This window comes from Erythrolamprus reginae, chromosome 1 (genome assembly GCF_031021105.1).
Source record: "Erythrolamprus reginae isolate rEryReg1 chromosome 1, rEryReg1.hap1, whole genome shotgun sequence".
Lineage (NCBI taxonomy): Eukaryota > Metazoa > Chordata > Lepidosauria > Squamata > Dipsadidae > Erythrolamprus > Erythrolamprus reginae.
In genome coordinates this window covers 159,469,650-159,495,914 of record NC_091950.1, presented here as the reverse complement: position 1 = coordinate 159,495,914, position 26,265 = coordinate 159,469,650, and the positions used below count along the sequence as shown (strand labels likewise).

General features: G+C 38.6%; 1 protein-coding gene across 2 annotated transcripts in view; it reads left to right on the top strand.

Moving 5' to 3' along the window:
* Nucleotides 1-26,265, top strand: part of MYLK (myosin light chain kinase) — a 225,589-nt gene that overhangs the window by 37,612 nt on the left and 161,712 nt on the right. For both annotated transcript variants that reach the window (XM_070730366.1, XM_070730359.1), the window contains exons 2-4: nucleotides 1,482-1,651; nucleotides 22,537-22,741; nucleotides 25,055-25,103. In XM_070730366.1, the coding sequence (XP_070586467.1) occupies nucleotides 1,490-1,651; nucleotides 22,537-22,741; nucleotides 25,055-25,103 (416 nt within the window). In that variant the 5' untranslated portion in view covers nucleotides 1,482-1,489. The remainder of the gene's footprint in view (nucleotides 1-1,481; nucleotides 1,652-22,536; nucleotides 22,742-25,054; nucleotides 25,104-26,265) is intronic.

Sequence of the window (26,265 nt, the reverse complement as noted above, 5' to 3'; positions counted from 1 at the left end):
CTCTCTTTTTTCTATCTGTTTCTCTCTCTTCCTCTCTCTCTCCTTCCCTCTCACTCTTTCCCTCTCGGCTTCTGGGCAGGTTTGGAAAACTCTGAGTTGATGATGATTTTTAAGTGAGCGATTGCTCACTGCTCAGCTTAGAGGGAACTATGGCTCCAGGTCTACTCTGTTCTCTGTCCACTCTGTACTCTCAGCCCAGCTTATCTGCTCTGCTGAAATGAAACTAACTCTCCTGTTTGTGTTTTACTTTTAATTGTTGCTACATTGAAGAAGAACTCTTCTAATGGTATTGTAAATATACAGTATAATATACCCATACATTAGGTCTTCGGAGAGGGGCGGCATACAAATCTAATAAATTATTATTATTATTATTATTATTATTATTATTATTATTATTATTATTATGATGGCTTGCTGATGAAAACAAAATAGATCTATACTAGTCTCCCTTCCTTTTCATTATCAACAAAAATATTTTATACACACACTCTCTCTATATATTATATAATTACTATGTCTATAAAGACGTTTATGAATCCAGCTGAATCAGTCTTCTCTGTGTGCTTCTGAAAGTAGATTTTTCTTCAACAAACTCTGATATGGCTGCCATTTTCTCCCACTCACTTGTGAGCAGAGACAAAATGGCAGCCACCAGACAAATTGCTTTTCCCGATTTAATGCACATTGCTGAAAAAGCTTTTGCAGTACCATGCAGAACTTGTTAAGGCAGCAAAACTTTGTCCCCGGGCCATGCAGTGGAAACCTGAATGGATCCACCATGAGTGGGTAGGACAAAATGATGGCCGTTTCTGGAACTGTGCCATGTGGTTACACAGAACAGCAATTTATTCCAGCATTCTGGAAGGCTTGGAGCCATTCAAAAAGTAAATGGGGAGGAGGTTGTTTGGCCTGGTAGGATCAGAATCAGGCCTAAGGCTGGAGAGACTCAATGGAAGTGGGGGAAAAATCCATGGGAAACTAAAGGGCGTGAAGTGGAGGGTATCTTGGAATGGTGGGGGTGGCCTTATAAGGGCAGGCAGGTATTGGCCTGTGCTAGGTCCCCAACCCTGAACTCCCCTTAACAATCCAGGCATTAATTTAACAATTCATTGGGGCAAGCAGGTGTAAGGACTTATTAGATGAAAAGTTCCACATAATGACTGTCGCAACATGAACATGTAATGGGCAGACTCCATTATGATCATATCTCAAGGACTACCTGTATTTTACTATTGGACTTTATCTAGTCCTAATTTAGTGATTTCAGTTCCCATTTAAATAAATGGAACTTTATTTGTAAATATCGTATGCTCATGGGTGTCTTCTCTCAAGGAAGTCTCATTACATTCAGTATGCTTTTAACTATCTCTATAATAGTTTGCAGATTTAAGTGACTGAATTGTCCTTCTAATAGTGCTTGTTAAGTTCATATTTGTTCTTGTTTTTAAAAAGCATCTTTTTTTTAAATGCTTCTGAAGGTCTTACCATGGGGGATGTCAAACTGGTATCGACTCAGATCTCCAAAGCCACCTTGACTTTGACCCACCCTTCTCTAAGAACTCCCTCTGCAACAGAAGCACCAGCATTTATTCTACCTCCACGAAATATCCAGGTGCCAATTGGAGGCACAGCAAAATTTGAAGGACAGGTAACCCATACTATACTATCCATACTACTATACAATAGTACAGTCTGTTCTCTGGTAATGTAAAGAGAGTGGAGAAAGTGTGTTTCTATGTGCTTTATGTATTAAAGTCATGTGTGTGCAAGAGTTAAGAGAAATGTCAGATGTACTTTTATTGGCATTAAATGTGATATTGTTATTGTCATTATTTGCATTTGGTTTAGTGTTGACTCCAGGTAACTTCCTGAACTAGATACTAAGCTTTCTTGGCAAGAAAATTTCTTTGTCATTGCCTTTTTTGGAGTTTTTTGAAATAGTGACTAGCTCAAAATCACCTACCTGGTTTCATGCCTATTTACAGAACATATATTTCTACTATAATACCTTAACCATAACATTAAGTTGGTTCTTTTATTGTGAATTAACGTAATCATTATTAATTCAGTTAATATAATTTCATTTTTATTCTGTTCTGTTCTATTCTTTTTGCAAGGAATGGTTTAATTTTAGGTTATCTATCTTTCCTATTTCATTTATGCATGAGGGATTTTAGGACAATGCAGTTATTTTGGCTTTAGCCATGTAAATTTGAAGGCCTTATTTCAAAAGTGCTAATTTGGATTGTGGTAGCAATTGTGACTTCTCAATAAACAAAAACTTGGTGTGTCTTCTGGATTTGTTTCAGCACCATCAGATATTAACAAGACGTTTATAGTTCTCCCCTTTTTTGCCATAAGCCATAAATGAATATTAAGAAAGATTTTTGCCACAGGCATAATTTTTTTTGGCTGTTAATGGTTAGATAATAATTTTTCTTCAAATAACTTTTTCTACTGGAATTTATTTAATCAGAAGGAAACCCTTGATATTTCAACACAAAAAATAAGGATAATATTGTGAAGATTTTATGTTCTCATTTTAAAAGTATCTAGTATGAATACTTCAGAAAGAAAAGCTTTATTCTTTCCTAAATATATTAAAAGCTTTGGATGAAAAAGTATGATGGAGCTTTAGAAAAATGACATAAATTCATAGCAAGTACTGTAAAGTAGAAAATATTTAATTACATTTGGGGAAAAGGTCAACATTTTTCTGAATAAATTCATTTTTGTTTTAAACTAAACCAAAAGCATATAGTGCATCTTCCGAGGTTACTGATAAAAATTGGCTGCGGGAGTGCTAAAATACAAAATGCAGCATATAAAAATGTGAATGTCTATAAATGAATGTCTATAAAGGGGAGTGTTTTGAATTCATAAATGTTAATGGAAGGTACATGTATGGAATAGGGTAGTGATGGTGAACCTTTTTTGGTTCGCGTGCCAAAAGGAGTGTGTGTGTGCGCTAGCATGCGTGCACGTACCCACCCCCCTTCTTTCCTTTCCACACATGTGCACCCCCTGCTACGCTGCCCACTACCCATGCTCACAGGCCTTACTGAAGCCTGGTACATGAGAAAACTGGGAGTTCAGGAAAATGCACTTCTAGTTTGCTGTTGTGCTGTTTTTTTGCACTCTGGTGAGTTCAGGGAAGCTTTCTGAAGCTCTAGAGTGCAAAAAATAGCACAATGGGCAAAGCGGAAGTTCAGAACACGCACTTCCAGCTTGCCGTTGTGCTGTTTTTTGCATTCTGTAGCTTCAGGAAGCTTCCTTGAACCCTCTAGAGCAGTGGTCCCCAACGTTTTTTCCACCAGGGACCAGTTTCAGCAAGACAATTTTTCTATGGCCCAGTGGGGGCGGAAAGGGGCGTGGTTGGGGGCGGGATTAAGCATGGGGGTGCTGGTCCTCCCCGCCCCTCTTTCCCGCCATCGTCCTGTGGCCGGCAGAACCTGCCTCCCAAGCCCTATTGCCCAGCGGGAGCTAAGCGCTGGAGAGAGGGGGTCAGGCTGGCCCTCCTGCCTCCCCCCAGCCAAAAACGCAAAAGCGCCCCGTGGTAGAAGCCAAAAGAGGCTTGAGCCTCTCGGTCCTTCCCGCCCCTCTGTCCCATCCATCGTCCTGTGGCCGACAGAACCTGCCTCCCGAGGCCTCTTGCCTGGTGGGAGGCAAAGCGCTGGAGGGAGGGGGTGGCGGCATGAGGGCCGGCAGCTGCTGACTCCACGGACCGGTGCAACATGCCCCGCGGCCCGGTACTGGTCCGCGGCCCGGTGGTTGGGGACCCCTGCTCTAGAGTACAAAAACCAGCACAATGACAAGCTAGAATTGCATTTTTATGAACTTCCGGTTTGTCTTTTGGGTGATTTTATTTTTTGCTTCTGTGGCTTCAGACGGGTGTCTGGAGGAAGAAACAGCCTTTTCCAAAGCCAAAAATCAACTGGCCAGAGCACACAGGGCAAAGTCTTACGTGCCCTCTGATAAGACCCTTAGATTATCTACGGTTGATCTATCCAGATTCCTAAGAGGTCAGTAAAGGACGAGTACAAGTGCACTATAGTGCCTTTCATCCCCTGTCCTATTGCTCTCCTATATCTCCTATTCCTTTCTTTTATTCCTATATCTCTATTCTTTCATTGATATGTTCTATTACTATATCTTCTTTTCTATTCTTTCTTAGATATATTTTACTATGAGTATCTCCTCTATAACCTTCATCATGTATTTTACTATGTGTGTATATATATATATATACCCAGTAAAACTGTCATCTTATTTTGTGGACAAAATAAATAAATAAAATAAAATAAAAATACCACCTGTGGCACGCATGTCATAGGTTCACCATCATGGGAATAGGGTTTAGTAGTCTTTCTCTACATATTCTCTTGTATTAAAAATCGTTTGCAAACTTGGTGGGTGTAAAGACCAGTTCTAGAAATGCAAGTTCCTAGAAATGCTGTACTACTAAATATGAATGTGTCACAATTGGCCTTAAATGAATCTTTTCTGTCTCTAAAAAATTAACACCATTCAATAGCAAGAGGAGATTTGGTAGAAGCGTTTACTTTTTCTGAATTTTCTTAAATATGAGTTCCTAGACTTGGGTTCTTCTTTCTAACTGTGAAGAAGGAAAAAACAAAATTTGCAGTCTTTGAGGGTGTAGAAAAGAATCTAACCTATTCAGACTTTTGAGTGCAGCGGCTATGTAGAGTAGGAATTCAACTGGTATTTTAATTTGTACATATTCAAGCTTTACTTGGTTTCCAAACTTAGTTTTCTCTGTGGCCTAATTCCCATTTTACAGTGCAGAAGTGTTTTTCTACTACTCCTTTGTCTGAGGCCTAATCCTATTCTTTACATCTAACCTTCATCTGTGTTTAGTTCAATGTGTTCATAATAAGATTCTAAACACTATTTAAAAAAGTTATTTTGGGAGGCCAATTTACGTGTTGTGTTTGTAAATTGGTACATGTCTTGAAAGCTTCATCTCCCCCCAGACTGATTTATTTATTTTATTTTATTTATTTATTTAATTTATTTCATTTATATGTCGCTCTCTCATAAACGGACTCTGAGCAGCTAACAACAGTTATAACTACAATACAAGTAAAAAGAGCAATAAAAACATTGATAAAAATCCACAATACTGTACTATAAAAACTACTACAGTGTTCCCTCGATTTTCGCGGGGGATGCGTTCCGAGACCGCCCGCGAAAATCGAATTTCCGCAAAGTAGAGATGCGGAAGTAAATACATTATTTTTGGCTATGAACAGTATCACAAGCCTTCCCTTAACACTTTAAACCCCTAAAGTGCAATTTCCCATTCCCTTAGCAACCATTTAGATCATTACTCACCATGTTTATTTATTAAAGTTGATTAAAAGAAATATTTATTAAAGGCAGATGAAAGTTTGGCGATGACATATGACGTCATCTGGCAGGAAAAACCATGGTATAAGGAAAAAACCCGCAAAATATTTTTTTATTAATATTTTTGAAAACCCGTGGTATAGACTTTTCGCGAAGTTTGAACCCGTGAAAATCGAGGGAACACTGTATATCATTAAAAAAAACAACAGACGCCAGATTCAGGGACTTTTGTTTTTCAAATAGCAGAAAGGGAGTGACATTTTCCTACCTTTTTTTACTTTTTCCTATAAACTCCTATAACTTCTGGGAGCAGCAAATATCATTAATTAATGCTTCATCCTTAGTATTCTTGTAGACTATAGTAATAAAAGGCTGCCCACAATTATCAGTTAAAACTGCAAAGATGTTCAAGAAGTAGATCAAAAGCAGTTTAATCCTGTTCTCTGGTATTTTATAGCACGCAGAGGTCTGGCCCCTGTTGACTATTTGTCACTTGTTTGTATTAAAAGTTTCTTTGTATTAAAAAATATTGATTTATTCCTGTCACTTCCCAATTAAAATACAGTACTTTAGCAATGTTGTGGAAAAAAAAGCAAGAAGCAGGTCTCCCTTGATAATAATGTTTCCATACATGATGTCTTGGGTTTTTTTTTTAAAGAGAGTAAACTCTGTTGATAATGGAATGGCAGGAACAAATATGTACCTAATTATTCTCAGTTATTTTTCTTTTTCTATTTGGATACTAGTGATTACTCATTTTGGGATCTGAATACATTATTTCAAAATCTTGTATGCAACTCAGAGAACAACAGTTCTGAAATGCTACTAATGAGAAAAGGAGGGTGGATTATTTTTATGATATTCTCTCTGAACTAGTTTTGAGGCCTCAACAAAATAAACAGTAGGATTTCAATTTTACCTCATTATCTCCCAATGTTAGCATACATGACTAGATGACAGAACAGTGATTAGTCATTCTAAGACAGTCATGGCAAACTTATGATGCATGTATCAAAGGTGATATGCCACAACATTTTGGGTAACACATCAACATTCACATGACCCAATAGCAACTGTTCTCAAAAACACACCCTATTCTTGCATGATTTGAGGTGTTTGTGTGTGGAGGTTGCAGAAGAATGCAGAAGAATGCAACCTCCACACACAGACACTGTATTTTACTGCAGGAAGAAGGAGACTATGATCCCGCTATATAGAGCGCTGGTGAGACCACATTTCGAATACTGTGTTCAGTTCTGGAGACCTCACCTACAAAAAGATATTGACAAAATTGAACGGGTCCAAAGACGGGCTACAAGAATGGTGGAAGGTCTTAAGCATAAAACTTATCAGGAAAGACTTAATGAACTCAATCTGTGTAGTCTGGAGGACAGAAGGAAAAGGGGGGACATGATCGAAACATTTAAATATATTAAAGGGTTAAATAAGGTCCAGGAGGGAAGTGTTTTTAATAGGAAAGTGAACACAAGAACAAGGGGACACAATCTGAAGTTAGTTGGGGGAAAGATCAAAAGCAACATGAGAAAATATTATTTCACTGAAAGAGTAGTAGATCTTTGGAACAAACTTCTAGCAGACGTGGCAGATAAATCCACAGTAACTAAATTTAAACATGCCAGGGATAAACATATATCCATCCTAAGATAAAATACAGAAAATATTATAAGAGCAGACTAGATGGACCATGAGGTCTTTTTCTGCTGTCAGACTTCTATGTTTCTATGTTTCTAATAATGTGGTGTGCTTTCGCATGGCTTCTGGAGCATCTGAAATTAGTGCAAACATGGAGCATGCTTTTGTGTATTTTTCAGAGGCTGCAGAGGTCACAGAAGAGCATGCTCCAAAGTCATTTCAAGAATGAAGGCCTCTTGCGATTTGGAGCAACATTGATTAGGCTGCAGAGGCCTATCAACAGAAAGAACAGCATCTGAACATAAGCAGTGTATGAACATAAGCAGCATGTGACCAATCCTGGGCCCACAAGAGAGCCTTTCTGAGTGGCAGCAATGATGTTAGGATCGAAGTCGCGGCCCAGCCTCTATTTCAGAACCAGTCTTGGGCTGCCACTGAGTGTTGCTGCTCAGGTGTCCTAGATGAGGTGGGGATGTGAGATAGAGAATTGTTTCTCTTTTGTTCACAGAGGTGGGGTAACACACCAGCAGAGTCAAATTAGGCATTTTCGGAATTCTTGACATGCCAAGCCCCAAAGGTTCACCTTCTTTTTTTAATAGCATGAAAAATAATTCATTGATTTGTGCTTCCTTGGGTTGATATTATCTTTCAATTGAGCAAAGTCACACATGTTTCATATGGTTGCCTATTAGCTAGAATTTTATTGAGTCTTTTACTTTTTTTGACAAGAATCAATAGGAAAAGGCCTGCTTCACAAAACTGATCAATTTGCATTCTCTTCTGTACCATTCAGGCTAACTATGAAAAAACAAAACAAATGTATTCCTGATATTTGAGAAATAAAATCACTCTGCTCCAATGAAAGCACTTTGGAAAAAATCTTTAGATTAGCCGAAGTTTAATTTTTATCATTTAGAATGGAAGTATGAAATGGTATCGTGCATTATATTACAGTGATCCCCCGCTCGTTGCGAGGGTTCCGTTCCAGGACCCCCCGCAACGAGCGGGTTTTCGCGAAGTAGCGCTGCGAAAGTAAAAACACCATCTGCGCATGTGCAGATGGTGTTTTTACTCCCGCAGCGCTAGCGAGGAGCCGAAGATTGGGGGCGGCGCGGCTGTTTTAAAATGTCGCCGCCGGCATGGGGGGCTTCCTAGCAGCCCCCCAAACCCGGGTTGGGGGTCCGGGGGGTGCTGGCAAGCCCCCCATGCCGGCGGCGACATTTTAAAACAGCCGCGCCGCGCTGGCTGTCGGCGCTTTCGAGCTGAGTCTCGGAGCGAATTCGCTCCGGGACTCAGCTCAAAAGCGCCGACAGCCAGCGCCAGCGAACGGCTTCTCCGCGCTGGCTGTCGGCGCTTTCGAGCTGAGTCCCGGAGCGAATTCGCTCCGGGACTCAGCTCAAAAGCGCCGACAGCCAGCGCCAGCGAACGGCTTCTCCGCGCTGGCTGTCGCCGCTTTCGAGCTGAGTCCCGGAGCGAATTCGCTTCAGGACTCAGCTCGAAAGCGGCGAGAATGAACGGCGTGGGCGGGCGAAGGGCGGGCAGCAGCGAGGAGTTTGCGTGGGCGGTGGGGAAACTCCTTGCTGATGCCCGCTGCTCGCCCTCCCGCCAGCAAGAGGGGGAAGACCCAGGGAAGCCGCCCAGCAGCTGATCTGCCGGGCCCCATCTACGCATGCGTGCCCATAGAAAAAAAGGGCACACATGCGCAGATGGTGTTTTGACTTCCGGGTTGAAAAATCGCAAATTACCCTGTTCGCAATGGTCGGGGACGCAATAACCGGGGGATCACTGTACATGGAGGCGCTTTGCTCGGAAACATTCCATTTTCATCATTTATCTTTGTCTTGCTGGCATGGGTGATGGACTTGATTCTATAAATCTGATGCCACGCTGAACAAATCCAGCTTTACACGCAGGCATTATTTTCCAGGAAATGAAAAACTTTAATTTGCTCTGGATTTTATCTTATATTGAGAGAGACTACATATTATATTTGACTTTTTTCAGAACCTGCCAATAGTCTCTTCATATGAGCTAAGAAGATAATGTATATATGGTAGGTCCCCCCCCTTTCTTTTCTGTACTTTGAAATATAGGGTTTTTTTCCAGCATAGCGTCAGAGTCACTAAAGCAGTGTTTCCCAACCTTGACAAATTGAAGATATCTGGACTTTAACTCCCAGAATTCTCTGGCTGGGGGATTCTGGGAGTTGAAGTCCAGATATCTTCAAGTTGCCAAGGTTGGGAAACACTGCATTAAAGTATTTGTGAACATTTTCTGTTTCTACAGGTAGTACTCAACTTACAACAATTCATTGATCATTCAAAACTCCAACAGCATTGAAAAAAGTGACTTATGACCATTTTTCACATTGTGGCATCCCTATGGTCACATGGTTTTTACATTCAGATGCTTGAAAACTGGCTCATATTTATGACAATTGCAGGGTCCCAGAGTCAGATGATCCCTGGAGTCCGTAAGTCCCCAGGAGTCCGTAAGGAGTTGGGCGGCTTATAAATTTAATAAATTAAATTAAATTAAATCCCCTTTTGCGACCTTCTGACAAGCAAAATCAGTGGGGAAACCACGTTCACTTAACAACCCTGTGACTAATTTTAACAACTGCAGTGATTGGCTTAACAAACGTGATGAGAAAAATCATAAAATGGGGCAAAGGTCACTTAACAAATTTCCCACTCAATTGTGGTCGTAAGTTGAGGAGTACCTATATTTCAGAAAAGCAGTTAGCACTGCCTAACTATCAGTGTCAATGAGACGTGGAGGTTTTGGAGCTGCTTGACAATGTTTTTGGGTCAAAGTAGCTGCAAAAATCTAGTCGGAAACAGCACATCCTTTCTCCTGGTGGTAACATTCGTAGTCAGTGGTTTATCTTTTTTACTTTTTTAAAAAAAGGCTGGTAAGCCACACAAGCTTGTTTGGTGGCATATTGTACAGCCTTGGCTAGATATCATCTCTCTGTGACATGTGTGTATAGTATTGCTTATAATTAACAGTCTCTGCAAGGAGGGGATTAAAAAGTTAAGATGGCAGCTGTGGTTGTGTGATCCAAATTATCTATCTGTAACTACCTATCTATATGTTTTGGTCCACCAGCAGCCGGAGGAGCTGGCAGTAGTGTCAGATAGGGAGTCTTGAGAAGACCCAATGCCAGAGGCAGGGATCCATCCTGTACCATCTGGTAGATCTGTCTCGACTCCAGAGCCCCAAGTCCAGAGGCTACATAAGTGGAGAACACGGAAGTGCTCATCGCAGGAAGCAACTTTGTTCAACTCATGTCATTTTACCTCTGTCTCCATGTTTCTGTTTGGCTTTGCCAAGTTTCTTGCTAATTGGCTTTTGGCAGCTTGTCCAGAATGTTAAAGGTTCGTGTGCTTATCTGCCTTTCCCTGAAATACAGTTATTGGACTTGTTCTCATTGTTTGGTACTTATTACGCTGAGAATTATAATAATTCACAGCCGTTAAAATAAAAAGAGGTTTTTGGGACTCCGTTTGTGGGGTATTATTTGATCAGGAAGCCTAGGTTAGAATACTGTATTTATACCTATATGTCATATATATACAGTGATCCCTCGATTTTCGCGATCTCGATCTTCGCGAAATGCTATATCGCGATTTTTCAAAAAATATTAATTAAAAATATTTTCCCACCCGATGACGTCACTCTCTTCCTTTCTCATCTTTCTTTCTCTATCTTGCTTCTTCCTCTCTCACACTCTCTTCCTCCCTCTCTCATCTCTTTCTTTCCTTCTCTCTCTTTCTCTATCTCTTCCCCTCTTGCTCTCGAGCGGCGCGTGGGCGGCGGGGAAGACCCAGGGAAGGTTCCTTCGGCCGCCCAGCAGCTGATCTGCTCGGCAGCGCCGCAGCAGCGAGGAGCCGAAGATCCGGGTTTCCCCTTTGCGTGGGCGGCGGGGAAACCCGGATCTTCGGCTCCTCGCTGCTGCGGCGATGCCGAGCAGATCAGCTGCTGGGCGGCAGAAGGAACCTTCCCTGGGTCTTCCCAGGTGCGGAAGTAAAAACACCATCTGCGCATGCGCGGCCATGGAAAAAAGGGCGCGCATGCGCAGATGGTGTTTTTACTTCCGCACCACTATATCGCGAAAAATCGATTATCGCGAGGGGTGTTGGAACGGAACCCTCGCGATAATCGAGGGATCACTGTATAGCTATAAACACACACACACACACACACAGAGAGAGAGAGAGAGAGAGAGAGAGAGAGAGAGAGAGAGAGACTCCACTTCAGTGCCACTGATTAAATAGGTACTGTACTGATTTGAATTTTTATCTTTTTAAGTGACTATCTGTAATAGTCAACCTATTGTATTTCAGCCAAGTGAACTTTTCAGGAGCACAATTCCTGAATGGGGAACTATAAATAAACAGCTCAGTAAATCCTATTGATTCTAATTCCAGAACATCCATGGCAATCATGCTTGCTAAACAGTTATGATTATTTTGCAAGTGGCAAGTTTAAAAAAGACCACAAACAGTAACCCTGGTAAGCTGCAGTCAAAAAAGGAAACTTCTAATATACCATCTCAGTATGTTTTTCAGATGTGTTCAGCAACCATTTCCATTTAAAATCTTTCGGCCTTTTGAATAAAATTGTAATAATTTCAGCCTTGCGAAGCTAACTATAAGCTTAGCAGACCTTATCTCTGGCATAGTGAGAATGGTATTTCTGGTTTTCAGTTGAATATGTACTTGTTAGAAGTTTCATGTTGGCTCATCAAAACCCCAATAAGGATATTGTGTTTAAATTATCTGTTTCAAAAGAAGATAGTACTGTGAATGTAAACTGAATTCCTTTGAATATTTTCTAAAATATGTGTTAGCAGAAATTAAGATTGCTGTTCCTACATTTTTGGAAAATGAAAGAAAGTAAGAAAAAGCAGTGTATCAAATTTGGAGCTTAAACTCTAAATTGAGGCCAGGACTGTTCTGTTAGGATATCCGTGTTCTCCATTCCTCAATAAACTAAAGAGGCTGGTCTGAGAATGAAGCAGTGAATGTACCAAAGGATAAAGAAACTTGATTAAGGGAATGTGTTCAGTGATGTTAAATATTTATTTTCTATATGCAGGGATGGTTAAGTTTGGGACTTGGGACTTGCTTTTCACTCCTAGTGCCATTCTATATACAAATTCAAGTTTTGGTGGTGGTGTGTGTGATAGTTCTTTAGAGAGCCAGCTTGGTATGGTGGTTAAGGTATTTGGCTAGAAATTGTGAAATTGTGAGCTTAGGCATGAAACCATTCACCTTGGGCCAATCAATCTCTTTTAGCCCTAGGAAGGAGGCAATGGCAAACCATTATTGAAAACACTACCAAAATAATTATAAAGAATAGTCAAGGCAGTGGCTGGTACTCAAAAAATTGACACGAAGGCACAGGCACAAATAGTTTTTTAATGCTGTCTAATAGAGTAGAACATATTATCTCAGGGTTGAACTTTGGAGTCCTTGGTGTTCTCAGAGCTTGGTTGTTTGCCTACAGACATTTTACATTTGCAGATGTTACTAGGTAACACCATCAATGCTAGTGAGTGTGGCATTTGCTCCTAGTTTATATACAGTAACTTACCCTAGCTACTGTTGATAAGGATGTGGTGTTTTCCTTAGTAGTTTCTTGATTATTCTTTTCTGCTTGATTGATTCCCTGAAGTTAACCCCTCTAGGATTATCTGTGTAATATTGAATGATGTTTGTGACTATTGATGGGTGATTTGTTTGAATTCCAAGCTTTTATTTATTTATGTTTTATTCATTTATCAAATGTAAATGACTGACCTCTCTCAAGAAGTTACTGAGTAGCGTATTATGAAAATATATTGTATGTTTCCAGGAATTCCCTAGCATTTTTTGGATTTAGCTTGGTCTAGGATAGCTGAGTCAGATATAGATAGATACTAGAGTTGGAAGAGACCTTGTAGTTCATATACTCTAACCCTCCGCTCAAGTAGGTGTCCCTAAACCATTTGAGATAAATGACCGTCCTATCTCCTCTTGAAAGTCTCAAGTGTTGGAGCTCTCACAACCTCAGCAGGCAAGGTATTCCACTGGTTGATCGTTCTCACTGTCCGAAAGTTTCTCCTTATTTCCAGGTTGAATCTCTCCTTGGTCAATTTCCATCCATTATTCCTTGCCTGGCTTTCTGGTGCCTTGGAAAACAGTCTGACCCCCTCCTCTGTGTGGCAGCCCCTCAAGTATTGGAACACTGCTATCATGTCTCCCCTGATCCTTCTCACTACCCTGCAGCACCTTCTCATCACCTTCTCATGTGTATCACCTGCAAAACCTTTTCATCACCCTACATATCATCACCATGCAACAGACTCTTGAAAAGCATAAAAAAGGGGTGTATTTCATTATTTTCCTATACTTCAAGGCCTATTGGGACAACACCAAAAGACATATTTTCAAGCTACATCTGCATTTCTCAGAATTAGGTCACAAGAGCTATTTTGGGGTAGTCGTGAAGGCACCTGGCTAGAAACCAGGAAACTGAGTTCTAGTTCTACCTTGGAAACAAAGCCAGCTGGGTGACCTGGCAATCAATATCTCTCAGCTCTAGAAAAGGGCAAATCACTTTATTGGCAAGAACATTGTGGGGACTTATCCAGGCAGTTGCCAGGAGTCAGAAACTGACTCAGAAGTGCACATTCAAAAAAGGTGACGAATATGACGTGGTACAGATAGGTGGTTGCCATAGAGGACCTTCCTTGCAAATCCTTTCTCAGTAGGCATACCAGTCTGATATCACAGAATGCCAAATGCAAACTAACGCAATAGTTCCAGGGACTTGCCGGAAGTCTGAATGTTCTTTTTGAATAGACCGTGTTTGCATTTAAGTGGTACTGTTGCCTGGAGAGCAAAAATCTCTGTGCAGAGCTCTGACTATCTATAAGCTGATGCTTATTCTGCCAAGGGAATGACAGTGGAGAGAAGGCAGGGAATGTGATAGCCTACAGCATAATAGGGCCAGACGTTGTGCTTTAAGAAAAAAGACAAGGTATGTTCTCATCTCATAGTGCTTACATGAAAAGTAAAGTGCCCATGCATATTCACTCTGCTCATAGGAAACAGTGTCTGTATACAGTATATGTAATATATGTGCAAGAGTGACATTTTTTTTTACTGCAAGTCAAGGTGATTGGCTTTGTCTAAATGCCACTTCAGCCACATGTTGCAAAACATCAAGACAGGTTTTATTTGTTTTCCACATTTTTTATATTAATTCTGAGGCACTGCATATTTTCCACAAGTCATCTTGCAAATCAGTTCCAGAGAATCTTAGCAAGAAAACTGGAAGGATTTGTCCAGACAATCACCAGGAGTCAAAAACTGACTCAAAGGCACACAAACCCCTCAAAAAAGTCATGAATATAATATGAAGAAATGTTATGAGACAACCAATAGATGATTGCCATAAAATACCTTTTTTGCAAGTCATTTCTCAGTAGGCTTACTAGTCTGATACCACAGAATCTAAATGCAAAGTAACACAACAGTTCCAGGATCCTGCATGAAGCGTGAAAAATGAACTCTTCATTTTAAATGGAAATATGTATTTGAAGTAAGAACTGAATTTTACCAAGTAAAGGGAAACTTTTAAAGGGTCACAATGCATAAGAATACAGTGATACCTCATCTTACAAACCCCTCGTCATGCAAACTTTTCGAGATACAAACCCGGGTTTAAGATTTTTTTGCCTCTTCTTCCAAACTATTTTCACCTTACAAACCCAAGCCGCCGCCACTGGGATGCCCCGCCTCCAGACCTCTGTTGCCATCGAAGCACCCGTTTTTGCACTGCTGGGATGCCCCTGAGGCTCCCCTCCATGGGAAACCCCACCTCTGGACTTCCATGTTTTTGTGATGCTGCAGGGGAATCCCAGCAGGGGAATCCCACCAGCACGAAAACAGGTCCTTCAGCTGGCAATGGAAGTCCGGAGGTGGGGGTTTCCCAGCGAGGGGAGCCTCAGCGAAATCGCAGCATCACAAAAACACAGAAGTCTGGATGTGGGGTTTCGAGGACTTCCATGTTTTTGCGATGCTGCAATTTCGCTGAGGCTCCCCTCGCTGGGAAACCCCACCTCCGGACTTCCATTGCTAGCGAAGCACCCGTTTTTGCGCTATTGGGATTCCCCTGCTGGGATTCCCCTGCAGCATCGCAAAAACACGGAAGTCTAGAGGTGGGGTTTCCCACAGAGGGGAGCCTCAGGGGAATCCCATCAGCGCAAAAACGGGCGCTTCGGCTGGCAAAAGGGGTGAGTTTTGGGCTTGCATGCATTAATCACTTTTCCATTGATTCCTATGGGAAACATTGTTTCGTCTTACAAACTTTTCACTTTACAAACCTTGTCCCAGAACCAATTAAGTTCGTAAGACGAGGTATCACTGTATTGATAAACAACTTACAGAATGCATGAGAATATTGATAAACAATTTACAACTTACAATATCGATAAAGAAGTGAAGTGCTATAAGAGTTGGTCTATGATTGTTTAGTGATCATATATTGTTACATAGGCTGCAATGTTCTATGGATACATCTAACGATCAGCTCTAACCATTTTTAACAAATGCTACACATATGCATCCCTGCAGAATTACAATTGTCTATTTCATTCATACCGAATGGCATGTGACGTACATGTGTGCATAATACATATATGAACTGTACATATAAAAGAACAAACATTGAACAAACTAATGAGGGTTGGGAAGGTTTTGGAAACTACAGGTGAGGAGGCAGAATACAATAAGTTGTAGTTGTTCTCAGGTACAGCAGTTATATTTTAACACTGAACTCAAACTTTTACATGGAGGCTAAATGCATGTATGATTGTAGATGGAAGTCTCTCTCAAGTACCTACTTATACATCTATATACAATTTCACCTGTAAAATGTCAGTCTCCACTTAGTCATTACCATTTAGTTAGTTACCATGTAGTACTAAAAGAATGAAATCCTATCTATCATAACCAATTATTTACATTTCAGTAGTGGCATGTTATTATAAAAATAGCTGTCAGGCTGAAGCCATTTTACTTGGGATCTTTGGCCTGCTGAACTTTATGCTAGTTTAAAATGTATTCTTTGCTATGGGAATGTGGGAAGAGTCATTGCATGAGGGATGCCTGTATGTAGCCATAACAAATTCCTTTGTCTTTGCACTCCTGCACCTGAACGGAAGGAGATGGGAGTTGCTGCCAAATTGGCAGTTGAAGATTGGTCAACATGATGGACTTAGCGGTGAGGGGACAAGGGCTTGAACTTTCAACTGGGTGGAGAAACCCTTGGGATTCGGGTTTCTCTCAAATGGATCAACATGGCTCTGCTTATAAATTGGAACTTTGAGGAATACTTTGCCTTAGACTTTGATTTAATTTTTAATTCTATTTGGGAAGTTGAGTTCCAGCTGTCAAGGAGGATGGACATGGAAAACAATCCTTTGATAAGGAGCTTAAATTCTCTCCCCCCCTCAATCCTGTTCATCAGACCCGTGGAGTCTTGGTCCCTTGCAGTGGGACTGAATGAGAGAGCTGTCCGGAGGAATAATCTGAGGCGGTGGTATAAAACACACCCTTTTCCTCCCTAAAAGAGGCTGAAATTTTGGGTGCGTTTTATACTCTGAATGTAGTTTTTTGAAATTTTTTCCTCCAAGTCCTAACTAGGTGCTAACGATCTTGACTTTCTACTCCCTCCAAAGAAGGTTTTTTCTGCCCTAACCAGGGAATAAAATACTGTACTGTGCTAAAATAAGATTAAGGACACTATCCAGATGAATACCTGGTAGGTAGATTTCCCCCCCTATTTCATCTCCCCAAACTAAGGTGCGCCTTATACTCCGAAAAATACAGTACATCTTAGACCACAGAAGAAATGCAGGTGTAGAAAGCATCTCCGAAGGGATCCGCCCTAGTTCCCTAGAAAGGAAAAGTAAGGCAGGAGAGATGTTCTTTCAGACTTGCGAGATTCTATTCCTATAATTTTATAACAAAAAAATAGTCTTATTACCCATGGTTTTGGTTTCTTGTTTGGACTACCTCAAATGGCTGGTAGATGTTCTGTTTAGTTGGTCGGGTTAATAGATCTCTGTAGTTTGAAAGATTTTTTTTTTTTATTGCGGGATGAAAAATAGATAACACAGTGTTCCTCGAAATTTACTTATTGCATTATATCATATTTTTTCTCTTGAGAGCTCAGTAGCATATTCAAGAGATGAGAGAAGATCTCCCCTCATTTGAGTCTCACAAAAACAATATTATAAGGTAGACCATAGTGAGAGTGAGAACAAGAGGGAAGTGTGAAGTGTGTTTGGCCTAAATACACTCACTGAGCTTTTTTTGGTCAAGTAAGAACTTCAATTTGCAATTCCTTGTTCTCAGCCATTACATTGTAAAACAGATAAGAGTACAAGTATTTTATTCAGTGAAATTTGTTTATTAATTGAACATATACTACTCTGATTTGAAAATGTCTACAAGTAACTAAGCATAGGATAAAGTTTCTAGTTATAATTTGTGAGAATTGGAAAGTGTTTTTTATTATTAGCATTTTTTTTGCTATTTTGATCACTGCGGTGTGTGTGCGTGTGTCTAAATACAAAGCATATTGTCTTTGCATAATAGATTATTTGGAACATTCCAAAGTGACTTGCTTATTAGTATTGTTTTCATATGGAATAGGAACCTAAACATCAACAGATGTGGAATTTCAAAATGTTATTTCTTTGTGTAGTAGTTGAAAATTACATTTGGTTATTTGAAATGCATGAGTAATTTAGAATGAATTTAATTTCATTTTTTTGTTATTAGTTAATAAGCCATCTGGGATTCTAGATTAAACATTGCTGGCAATCTTTTTATGACTTGTCAGCATTTTCTTTTCTTCGCAGACATGTAACAGCTACGGTGTGCCATTTTATATAGCTTGTTCTTCTTCCTGAAATTTGAATAAAATCTAGAATTTATAGTTAATATGGGTCACTTTCTGCCTAACAACACCCTGCTACTCTTAACTATATGCTTTTTAAAATATATATATTTTATTGGTTTTGCACATAAGGTTACATAAAACAAACATAAAACAGTGCAAAGTGCATGTGCCCATCACCTGACTGACAATAACCATCACCACCACCACCAATTGCGAGGGGTTCAAATATTTACTAAATTATGTTCTCCCCCCCCCCTTAGCTCTTATTTGCATTTGTTTACTATTCAAAGAGTGATTGGAGTTTATTTTTCATATTTTCGTCACAAATTCTACTCAACATATAATCTTTCACCTTATTCCATCGTACCATCAGCTTCTCCAATTTATTTTCATCAAACTTGTTTAATCTTATTTCCATGATTTCAAAATGAATGTGATCAACCATGTACCAATACCAGTTCTGTAATGTCCATTTTATAGACTCTTTCCAACCCAATACCACTACCGCTTGAGCGCTTTCCAATGCTGCAGTTTTTATTTCTTTAAAATCTCTTAGTTCTCTTTGTTTAATTAATATTGCTATTTCTTTTGTAATTATCCAATTAACGTTTAACATTTTATTTATTTCGTTCTGCACTTCCTTCCAAAATTTCTGAACTTTAACACACTCCCAGAACATATGCATGAAAATCCCTTGCCACAATTACCTTTCCCTTTCCCATAAGTTGTGCCAGTGTATAATACCATTTATGTAAATTTTTTATTCTCATCTCTTTAACTCTTGTATTTTTAATCTTATAGTATATATTTTCTCTCTTAACTATATGCTTATAAGCAATAGCACTCAATTTCTTTCAGAAATTCATGGTCTATATATTTTAGATAGATCTTGAAAAATATTCTCCTGGTCTCAGAGTTAGATTAAACATTTAGTCTTAGCTGTGGATTTAAAATGTATCTGGATTTTTTCTTCATTTGATCAGATTATAAACTGAAGGCCTGAATGCTGTCATTTATCAGGTAGAAGGTACCCTATTTTTCGGAGTATAAAACCTACCTTTCCTCCCACCTAAAAAAGGGTGAAAACTTGGTGCGTCTTATATACTGAATGTAGCTCCACCCAACCACCCTCATCTTTTGGCCTCTGTCTTCCAGCAATTTGCCTCATTGAAACAAAGAGAAGAGAGGCTGATTAGCATAAGCAACTGATTATCAGCTTCCTGACCATCATCTGATACAGGCGGCAGGCAGGCGGCTTGTACTAAAACTGAAAGTGAAACTTAAACTGCAAGGAGGCAATTTGCTGGGAGGTAGAGGCAAAAGCAAAATTTTATTTTCTTGTGCTAATCATACTGCTGAAGCTGTTCATTGTTTGCTGCAAGGAGGTAAGTGAATAACTATAAATGCCTACAGAATGGTCAAATTATTAGACTTCTTTTTAAAAGACTGCTTTATTATTGTTCTAGACAACTTAACAAAGTGAAGAAACTTTTTAAAGTAAATGCTTGATCTGAAAAGGCACAGTGCTATTGTATCTTTTTTTAAATAGCAGAGAATAGTTATACTTCCAGAAAGCCACATCAATTTTAACAGTATCTGTACAAGTACAGTCTGAAATGTAAGTGTCCTGTTGTAGTATTAAAATAAGGCATCAGAGTTAGGCCCTGACTTAGTCATGTTTGAAGTACGTAGATCTATAAATAATTGGGAAGAGTTAGTGTGACTACATTTAAGAAAATGTTCTGGCATTAATTTACTGCCATAATCTATATTTCTCCAATTCTTTGCTATTTCTATGGGTTAGGCACTCATGCACAGAAATACCCAGCAAACAGAGTACATCATCTATGCTGTTTTCTGGGAGGCAAATTGCTGGGAGGCAGAGGCAGATTTTTTTTCTTGTTTTCCTCCCCAAAAGGTAAATGTGTCTTATACTTTGGAGTGTCTTACACTCTGAAAAAATGGAGAAGGGCAGCATGCAAATCTAATAATAATAAATAAATAAATGTGCTTGAAAACTGTTACTTCTTGAGCATGCTTTTCTGTGTGTGTGAATGTGTCCTTAAATATATATTCATATTTATTGTACTTCTCTTGGATGCAATTGTATGTGAAGAGAGCATGATCATTTGCAAATTCCAAGTTCAGGGAAAATAATTTGGTAAGTGCTTGACTTGCATATGTTTATATAGAAAAAGCTCTTTTTCAATATCAATAGAGGTTCCTCATTGAAGCCATGATTAATCAAGTGGCATGGACTTAATTTAACTTGAACATACTGTATAGCATACAATTAAAATCTTTGTTTTGAATTCTGGAATTATTTCTGAATGTATAGTACATATATAAAAAAGCTGAGGTTGGCATTAAGACGAGGGCGGGAGGGCGGGCTTTTTCCCAACATGGAGACACTGGGGAAATAATCACTGAAAATTGTGTCATCAATGGGGCTCTTCTTCCCTCCTCCTTATATTCCCCCCTTCTGGCTTTTTCTTTAGCCTCATTTAAGGGGAGGGGGAAGCTAGGTGGGATAGTAGTAGCTAAAAGGCTGCAGGGAGGGTTAGGATTTATTAGATTAGATTAGATTTATTGGATTTATATTTATTAAAGATGGAGATGGGGAAAGATGGCATTCCTTTTCCAAGGATTCGGCGAAAGTGGAATAAAAATAGGTATGTGTGTATGTGTGTGTGTGTTTGTGTGTAAATAACAGCCCAGGATAGCTTCAGCCACAAACAACAGCTGTTTTGTTATTTTTGCTGAAAGCTTCTAAGTTACACAGCATTCTTTAATAAATACTAAACAATGAACCATAATATATAGGATTAAAGGAAGGAAGGTGAAATCAGAGGAGGAAGGAAGGAAATAATAAGCATGTAGTGGCCCTCCAGAGGCTACTGCACTACACTCCCATCATTCCTAAATTGTGCTGTTAAAGAAATCTAGTGCTACCAGGGAGAAGTCAAATTGTGCAAGTATGATTGAAATTCCTCACAAAACCTCATCATTCAGGTTAAATTGCCATGTTAGCACTTTGTGATAAATAAGTGGATTTTGGGTTGCAGTTTGGGCACTTGATTCCTAAAAGGTTTGCCATCGCTGGAATAGCCTATTGGGATATTGACAATAGATTGCTTTATTCCTCCCAGGATGTAAACTTATCTGTTACTTGTAGGTCGGCCAAGTTTATAGTTAAAGACGAGAACTCATTTTATTAAAGAGTTTGAGGAGAATGCAAAGCTGATTATTGCATTTGAAGCACTTCATTTTATATCTTTTCCTCTTTGTATTTTACTTTTTGATATTGTTTTGTATTTTGATAGTCAGTCAACTGACTAGTATATGAACTTGAATATAGGTGCAAACATAATGTTTGTGCATTGGCATGAGATTTGAAGCTAATAAAGTAATTTAATAAGATAATAAATATAGTGAGAATTGTTTTTGAGCTGTTGTTTTAACTTGTTTTAACTTCAGTGTAACAGGAAACATATGACAGGACTATATTTATTGCTATTTTCAATCTCTCATTTAATATGTGAAATTATATACTGTTGTTTGGTCATTGGATAGCTTTGTGCGAAGTTCAATGTCATTAAGGCACTCTGGCAATTTAAAAAATGAAAAACATAATGCAAAAGCCAAAATACCTTCAAATGAAAGCAAATCTTCCCTTAATTTTAATCTCCATTCATCAAATATAAACTGTACCCATATATATTAACATTATATAAATATGAGTATCTCCCAGTATATCTTTCATCATATTCTAACTTTGATATGCACGGTATATCAAATAAATTATTACTCAGTTTACCTTGTTGAAAATACATAACTTTTGAATGAATGTTTAAAAATCGTATTCAAATATAATTTTTCTAAGATAAACGTGAGTGCCTAAAACAATCCATAGATGATAATAACTATTTTTTGGCCTTCCGTGCTATTTGCTACTATCCAAAAGGAAAAAGGATAGTTAAATTTACAAAATTTATCTGGGAGATCTGATTTTCATCCGTGAAAAAATGTTGTTGACCAGACTTTGTGTGCAGACTGTTGCTTGCTTTTTATTTTGCAGCTGGTTTATATGGAATTGTCTGAACAATGCTGTTTTTGAATACTTTTCAAGGAGAAATCATCTGATAAAGGAAATTATATTCTATGGTTTTCAGGCTACATATGGTTGTTTTAATTTACACTGTTCTTTGTCTGCCATACCAGACTGAAAAATGGGGTCATAGATTTATCATCTGAAAGTATTTCTCAAAATTTCTCAATTTTGGCTTTTATACCTCACAAAGTTCTTGGATCAACAATGCTAGTTTTAACAGCATGATGTATCCGTAGATTATCTTCTTTCTGTTCAGATTTTTGCCTTTTGGCTCTTGATGATTTGTATGAGTTTAACAGACATTACTTCAGAAATTTTGTTTTTTTCTACTTTGCAAAGTGTTCCGCATTTGTTCCAGGTGAAATCATTTGTTGCTGTTTTCCCTTTCTCAAACCTCATTTCTTCCCTCTGATTATTTCTATGTGGAACTATTCTAGGTGAGAGGCAACCCTGAACCTCAGATCACATGGTACAGAAATGAGCACCTTGTCACGGGAGAGCGCTGTGTAGCAGATTGCAGCACGCGAGGGACTTTCAGCTTGGTGATTAAGGGGGTGAAGGAGGAAGATGGTGGTCTGTATACATGTCAGGCCAGAAATGCTGGTGGGATTCGCCGGGTGACTGTGGAATTGACAGTGGAAGGTAAGAATGTTAGCAGTGTAGCACAAATTCCATTTGGAAGCTCTTTGTTTTCCCCTCTCTGCAATGACTTGGCCCATCCCAATTTTCTTTATTTTTTCCTAATTGCAAAAGCAAATGTGGAAAATGGAGGACAAAATGCCAGTTGGCTACCATTTTTTTAATGCCTTGGCTAACTCAGTGGAAGAAAGGAAAGCAGCAATTGAAAATACACAAGTTGAAATTTGTACTTGCTGCAGAGCGTTTGAGGAACAAGGACTTCAGCCATGAATAAATCAGGAACAATAAAACCGTGATTTTTTTTTAAAAAGTGTCTTCACAGTTGGGTGTGGTCATTTGGGCTATTGTAACCTGCAGAGTTTCAATTCGACTAAACAATGTCATCTGGCGGGACCCAGGGGAAGAGCCTTCTCTGTGGTGGCCCCAACCCTCTGGAACCAGCTCCCCCCAGGGATCAGGACTGCCCCCTCCCTCCTTGCCTTTCATAAACTTCTTAAATATCACCTCTGTTGTCAGGCATGGGGAAACTGAGACACCCCCCCCCCTTGCCTATGTAGCTGTATGTATGATATGTTTGTGTGTATGCTTTTTTATATATTGGGGTTTTTTAGGCTTTTTAATGTAAAATTGTTATTTTAAAACTTTAATATTAGATTTGTTACTGTATATTGTCTTTATTATTGCTGTGAGCCGCCCCGAGTCTGCGGAGAGGGACGGCATACAAATCTAATTAATAATAATAATAATAATAATAATAATAATAATAATAATAATAATAATTATTATTATTATTATTATTATTATTATTATTTTTAGAGAGCTATAGGTTACCCCATCCTAATGTAAGAGTAACACTTCTGAACTTATTGCCTTTGAGAGCTTAAAGGCTTTCCAAGAAAAATGAATTAATTCATGGAGGGCAGGTCATCTGAATACTATCTATCCTAAATCGTCAATCTTACATCCAAGATTTGAAGAAGTATGCCTCCAAATGCCAGTTGTCCAAATAAGTTTCAGTGCCTCCTGAAGAATTTGACTGGAAACAAAATGCTGAATTGAGATGTGCTTAAGGGCTAACCTTATGCAGAATTCTCATCTGCGGGATACTAAGTGGGAAGATTACTTTGGTGTTTCAAAGGAAAGGTTAACCTAAGGAATTTATAAAAATTACTTTTAAGGATAAGACACTGTTATCCTCCTATCGCTTGCCTAAGCATCTCTAGAAGAAGCGGCCCCCAACCTTTTGGGTACCAGGGACTGGTTCTGTGGAGAGAGGTTTTTCTATGGACCAGAGGGGGGCATGATTTCACATGCTGCTTGTATCCCATGGATGGGACTTCACTTGGTTGCACAGCCTGGTGTTGGTCCAAGACCCGGGGACTGGGGACCCCTGCTTTAGAAGAAACCCATGGTATATTTTGAGCTGAGGACATTTTGGTTCAAATGTCAGACCTTAGAATAGAATAGAATCGGAATAGAGTAGAGTAGAGTACAATAGAATACAACAGAACAGAACAAAATAGAATAGAATAGAATAGAAGAGACCTTGGAGGTCTTCTAGTCCAAGCCCCTGCTTAGGCAGGAAACACTACACCACTTAACCATTGTGATTTCTGTTGAGATAAGCTTAGATGGTTGTTTATAAAAAATTGCATTACATTGTATTAATGTTTTTCAATAGTTTATGCTGTCTCCCATATTTTACAGAAACTAACTGTATTTACCATTCATTAAAGTTCACAAAGTTTACATCCAGTAGATGGTGCTGTAGACTTACAACATAATATCTTCCCTCCTGACTTAAACATTTTGGTTGTGAGGTGTGTTATAGAAATGTCTTAGTTATGTTAAGGTAATAGATGCAGGCAGGTGAACTAAATATGGCTTCAGGTTAGTCACTTGGAATTAAATTAAAAACTTATTACTGAAAGACAAAACAATTAAGCTGTTCCATTTGTATGTGTGGACAAATGAGATAAAACATTTTCAGTAGAAATTTCTTATTGGGGGGTATAGGACTGTAGCTTGGACTGCTTCTCAAAGCACTCCACAGCAAATAGTTGTTCATATCCTGCAATTACTTTACCTTTCTAGTAAGGTACAAGTAAGCAAAGCTTGATTAGATGTGTTTTTCTGGTGGAGAATGAGCAGATGGAGAAGCAAATAGTGATTTTTTAAAAAAAAAAATATCATGGACAAATATGTTGCTTTCATTTATAAATATAGGAAAATCCATAAATTCGATAAAAAGTTTCCAATGATTTGTGGTCCTGATAAAGTATTTTTTATGTCTGACCTTTTTCTTTTTTCTTTTAGGAAAAGTGTTGAAGAAATATAATTTGCCTTCCAGTTCCAAAAGTTCTGGGTAAGAGTTTGGGTACACATTTATATACTTAGAGCAAATATCTATTCTGTAACATGCAGAGCTTTTGAAATATCTAAAAAAGGCTAAATTTTCTGTTTGGCCTTAGTCATAATAATTATGTTGCATTCAAAACATTTCATGGAACCATATATGTCAATATACCACAATGTCAATATATTTTCCTATCTAGCCTACCTAATGGTGTTCATATCACTGTTGCAAATCTGGCTGTGTTATATTTCTTCTTATACACTTGTGAATTAAGAAGGACTTCTGCTTGAGCCACTCCAAATTATCTTGTTTTTCTAGATTTTTTTAAAAAAATCAGCTCCATTTCCCTAGGTAATGTTTTTGTACATTTCTGTCAAGTTTATCTTCCTTACTTTTTACAGTATTCAGTATTTTTAAGGATTGTAAGTCATTTGGCCTCTTTTGTGCTTGCTTTGTTCAGCTGACAAAACTTTGAACTAAATTTATAAGTAATGTGTTCCACCAATTTATTTATTTTTTAATTTGCTATTAGATCTAATCTAGATATTTCTAGTTTGGCCAATAGAAACTTGCTTTTGCTTTTTTTGGAGTTATTATTCACTGTTGTTACACCTCACATTCCAAGTTACTGTCTGATCTTGCTTCATATTTAGGAATCTGAATTGCTATTTTTCCCCATGAAGAATAATTTCATGTATGACTCTTAACTCTTTATTATTTCACTAGGAAGTACAGATTATAATATTTACCTGCTACGTGTTTTTAAAGCAAAAAAATAGAGGGAAGTCATTGAAGCCCAACTTTTCTAACTCCTTTGTCCATTAATATATTTATTTATTTATTATTTATTTATTTTGTCCAATACCCAATGAGGGTTTTAGTGGGTATATATCTATATAAACATAGTAAAATACATGATGAAGGTTATAGAGGAGATACTCATAGTAAAATATATCTATGAAATAAATAGAAAAGAAGATATAGTAATAGAACAATCAATGAAAGAATAGAAGAAGAGATATAGGAATAGAAGAAAGGTATAGGAGATATAGGAGAGCAATAGGACAGGGGACGGAAGGCACTCTAGTGCACTTGTACTCGCCCCTTACTGACCTCTTAGGAATCTGGATAGGTCAACTGTAGATAATCTAAGGGTAAAGTGTTGGGGGTT